Source organism: Triticum urartu, chromosome 1A, assembly GCF_056163025.1.
Source record: "Triticum urartu cultivar PI428250 chromosome 1A, HENAU_Tu73, whole genome shotgun sequence".
Lineage (NCBI taxonomy): Eukaryota > Viridiplantae > Streptophyta > Magnoliopsida > Poales > Poaceae > Triticum > Triticum urartu.
In genome coordinates this window covers 179,982,912-179,987,671 of record NC_141873.1, presented here as the reverse complement: position 1 = coordinate 179,987,671, position 4,760 = coordinate 179,982,912, and the positions used below count along the sequence as shown (strand labels likewise).

Genomic DNA, 4,760 nt, shown 5'->3' with positions numbered 1-4,760 from the left:
CATACATCCTCGTCTCCCAGAGTTGCGGTTATTCCTAACCCTAACTCTCTACTTGTGGTTACTTGTCTCCTAGCACTTACTTATATCTATTGTGTTTGTCTGTCTACTTACTTGTATTACTTATTTATCTTGCTTAGCACTTAGTACTACACTTACAATTGTTAGGCTCACTTTCATATTCCACATTTGTGCCTAAAATTGCTAGGTAACAATTAAAATTTGTAATTGTACCTATTCACTCCCCCCCTCTAGGTCCATCTCGATCCTTTCAATTGGTATCAGAGCCTCGTGCTCTATTATTGTGGCTTAACCGCCCTAGAGCGAGATGAACCCCGATGGGACTCCCCTTGTTGTAGATCCGAAGGATAAAGGCGAGGCTTCTTCTGAAGTAAAGACCTTTACTTCTGAGGATCTAGAACGAGCCCTTGCTAAGCAAAAGGAGGAGCATGATGCTTCTCTCGAGGCCTTGGTCCAAATGAGGATAGCCACGTTGTCCACGGTGCTTGCACCACTTTCGGGTGGTGCGGCTTCGAGGCCAAATGTGCCTACTCCATCACTTGGTCAACAACCTCCTAGCAATGAACACTCCAGTGTTCCTTGGCTTTATGCAAGACCCCAAGTTTAGAAACCTAAATATAACCCTCAAGGCAAACCTCCTTTACTTGATGCCACTTCCGATTTTTCTTTGTGGAGAGTTGCTATGCAGGATCATCTTCGATATGGAAATGATGAGATGCTGGAGATCTTGGAGTATGGTTACCATGTGGTTGATCCAAAGAATCCTACACCAAGAGAAATTTATGACAAGAATCTCAATGACACTGCAACCATGTGTATAAGGAGAGGTATGGTTGAAAAGCAAAGGAGACCTTTTATACACATCACAAGTGCCAAGGAACTGTGGGAAAGTATTATAAGATCCAAGATCGGTACCTCCACCCTCCGGAGTGCTCAATATGAAATTGCCAAGGGGCAATTGCAAAACTTTTGTATGGAGAAAGGTGAAACTCCCAATCAACTCCTTGAGCGTCTCATGACTCTCATAGCTGATATTGAGTCGTGTGAGTGTGACAAGACACAAGATGGATTCAACATGACTAAGCGATTCCTTGTGGACAAGTTGCTTCATGCTCTGGCTCCATATCACCATCAAATGGTATGGGACATAAGACAACACCATGCCTTCAAGGAAATGACTACAGATGACATCATATCCACTTTCCAACTATTTGAAGAGTCAAAGGCAAATGCTACAAAACATCTTGCCATGCATGGTACTCCATCGTCAAAGATCAATCTTGCACTGAAGGCTAAGCATGCATGTGAAGATGAGCAAAGTGAAGAAGAAGAAGATGATGATGATGAAGAAGATGGTGATGAGGTTGAATCCGATGAGGGCCCTTCATATGAAGACATGGCTCTCTTTGTCAAGAAGTTTAGCGCAGGAAAATTCAAGGGAAGATTTCAAAAGAAGAAAGTAAGAAAATGCTACAACTGTGAAGAAACCAACCACTTCTCAAACGAGTGCCCGTATGAGAAGAGAGTAGACAAACCAAGGTTTCCCAAGACCTTTACCAAGAAGAAGTTGCCAAATCCTTTGAACTCCAAGCTCATGAAGAGATATGGGAAAGCAATGGTTGCTCAAGAAGAATCCGATCCGGATGATGTTAGTGGTGTTGCCGGAGTTGCTCAAGATTCTCAAAACACATTGAGGCTAGTCAACAAGAGTGGTGAAGTTGTCACCTAAAACTACATGAAGGATTACAAGGGCAACGCTCACAAGTGTCTCATGGCAAAGGCCGTGGTAGAAGATGGAGAGGACCAACACTCTCCTGACAAGGTCAAGGTAACCCCACGATCAAATCCTCCTCTTTTCGCTCCTTCTACTTCTAGTGATGAGTATCTTGATGCGGAGGATAGTTATGAGGATGATGATATAAATGATCCTATGCTTGCTAAACTAAATAAGTTCATGTGCTCCCTTAAGGGAAAGAAGCTCACTATGTTTCGTATGCTTATGGAGATGGTGAGTAAGCACACCATTTCCATTAAGGAACTCGAAACCCTCGTCACCGAGGAAAAGGAAAAATATGAAGTCCTTGAGCGAAAAGTCCAATATGAGGAAGCACGCAATGATGAACTATGCTTAAACATTGGTGCAAACATTGATGTTCATACTAGAGATCTTGCCTCCTTGAAAAAGGCTATCGACTCTTGCGAAGAGTTGATGAATGATAAAAGTAAACTTGTAAAGTCTAATGCTTCTCTCTCTAAGGATTGTGAGCTTCTATCTGTGTCCCTCAAGACCAAGGAAGAAGAGCTCACCCTTCTTACAAATAGTTTTGAGACACTCAAGCTTACTTATCTTGAAACTCTAGCCAAGGCTTACTCTTCTCCTATTATCAATGTTGATGCTTGTACTACTAACTCTAGTAGTGATCTAGCATCTATTCTTGAGGAGAATCGCTTTCTCAAAGATCAAATCGAGAAAGGGCTCATGACATGTGCTCAAGGGCAAAAGAACCTCAATGAGGTGTTGAGACAGCACAATGAAGTGTTTGCCAAAGAGGGACTCGGGTTTGACCCGAGCACAAGCAAGAAGAAGACATCCTCTCAAAAGTGCACCACCCCTCTAAAAGAAACTTTTGTACGAGAAGGGCACAAGGAGAAAGGTAAGGTTGATTGTGGTAAGGCCACAAGGGGCATGCCCACTGTCAACAAGCCAAAAGAGTTCATGCCTCCATCCTATGTTCTTCGTAAGACTAAGGAAGGAGAAGTTTATGCAAAGTTTGTTGGTCCTCGAAATGCATTTTGGTTTTATGCTATTTGGGTCCCTAAGACCTTTATGACTAACTTGAGAGGTCCCATTGCAAAATGGGTGCCTCTAACCAAGTAATAATTGTGTGTAGGTTGCCTTCTCCGGTGGAGTAAAATGGGTGATTGATAGTGGATGTACCAATCATATGACTGGAGATAGCAAATTGCTCTACGACTTGATGGAAGCTATTCAACCATTTATGAGCATTATGTTTGGTGGAGGATCAAAAGGACAGGTACTCGGTTTGGGTAAGGTGGCTATCACAAATGACATGTCTCTTGCAAATGTCATGCTTGTCCAATCCCTTAAATATCATTTGCTTTCTGTTCGCCAATTGGCTTTTGTTGGCTATGATACACTATTTGGACTAACGGATGTGAAAGTCTTTAAGAGAGATACTCTTGAAGTGGCCTTTGTTGGAGAGTTGGATGGCAACCTTTACACGGTTGATTTCTCAAAATAGAGCACATTCCATGCAACTTGTCTAATGGCCAAGGCCGACAAGGGGTGGATATGGCATCGCCAGCTAGCCCATGTCGGCATGAGAAATCTTCAAGCTCTCTTAAAGGGAAATCACATCCTTGGACTAACAAATGTCTCTTTTGAGAAAGATCGTGTGTGTAGTGCATGCATAGCCAGGAAGCAACATCAATCAAAGCACCCACCCAAGAATATTGTGTCTACTTCAAGGCCTTTGGAGCTCCTTCATGTGGATCTTTTTGGGCCTCCTTCATGGGATAGTCTTGGCGGGAAAAAGTATGGACTTGTCATTGTGGATGATTACTCAAGGTATACATGGGTTTTCTTCCTCAAATCCAAGGATGAGATGAAGATCACCTTCATTGACTTTGCCAAGCAAGCACAACGCAAGTTTGACAAAGAAATTCTGGCAATAAGAAGTGATAATGGATCCGAGTTCAAGAACTACACCTTGGAAGAGTTCCTTAGTGATGAAGGGATTGAGCATCAATATTCAGCTCCATACACTCCCCAACAAAATGATGTTGCAGAAAGGAAGAACCGCACCCTTGTGGAGATGGCAAGGTCCATGTTGCATGAATACAAGTCGCCACATAGTTTTTGGGCCGAGGCCATCAACACTGCATGTCATGCATCAAACGGGCTCTTCCTACTTACGATATTGGAAAAGACTCCATATGAGCTCCTAACCGGGAACAAGCCAAATGTCAAGTACTTTCGTGTATTTCGGTGTAAATGCTTCATCCTCAACAAAAGAGAATGGTTAGGAAAATTTCAATCTAAAACCATTAAGGGCATATTTGTTGGCTATGGATCAAACTCTCACGCCTATAGAGTCTACAACAAATCCAATGGATGTGTTGTAGAAACTTGTGACGTGGTGTTTGATGAATTTAATGGCTCCCATGGGGAGCAAGTTGATCTAAGTGATGTAGGTGAAGATGATTCTTCTCAAGATATCTTGACAATGGGTGTTGGTGCACTTCTTCCAATGGAACAAGACCCTCATGATGATGAAGAAGAAGATGAAGGCCTCACACACCATCAAACTACTTCAACACCCATACCATCACAAACCCCTATTACTCAATCAATGCCCATAGTCCATGTACAAGATGATGATCAAGTTCCTCTTCATGATAATCATCAAGAACAAGATCATCCTCAAGGGCAAGAACAAGAAAGTGGAATCATTGACAATGAAATTCAACAAATGCAAGAAGAAGAAGAAGAAGAAGAAGAAGAAGATTTTCCACCACACATTAATGATCCATATGTTGAGGACGTGGATGATGGACATGAAGTTGAACCTCGCGAAACCTTAAGCTCCATCATGCCTCGAGTAGCCGGTCGTGTTGATGTTGATAAAATCCTCACCGGCATATTGGAAGGTAGAGTCACTCGTAAACAATTAACAAACTTTTGTGCTCGCTTCTCTTTTGTGTCTAGTGTTGAGCCTCTC

General features: G+C 42.5%; 1 protein-coding gene across 1 annotated transcript; it reads left to right on the top strand.

Moving 5' to 3' along the window:
* Nucleotides 1-700: 700 nt before the first annotated feature.
* LOC147990525 (uncharacterized) lies at nucleotides 701-1,747 on the top strand. Its single transcript, XM_087538268.1, has one exon. The coding sequence runs from the start codon at nucleotides 701-703 to the stop codon at nucleotides 1,745-1,747; it is 1,047 nt and encodes a 348-aa protein (XP_087394394.1).
* The last annotated feature ends 3,013 nt before the right edge of the window (nucleotides 1,748-4,760 follow it).

Bases quoted from the DNA above. Each gene is read 5' to 3' on its own strand.
- LOC147990525 (XM_087538268.1), top strand. From the start codon at position 701: ATGCAGGATCATCTTCGATATGGAAATGATGAGATGCTGGAGATCTTG.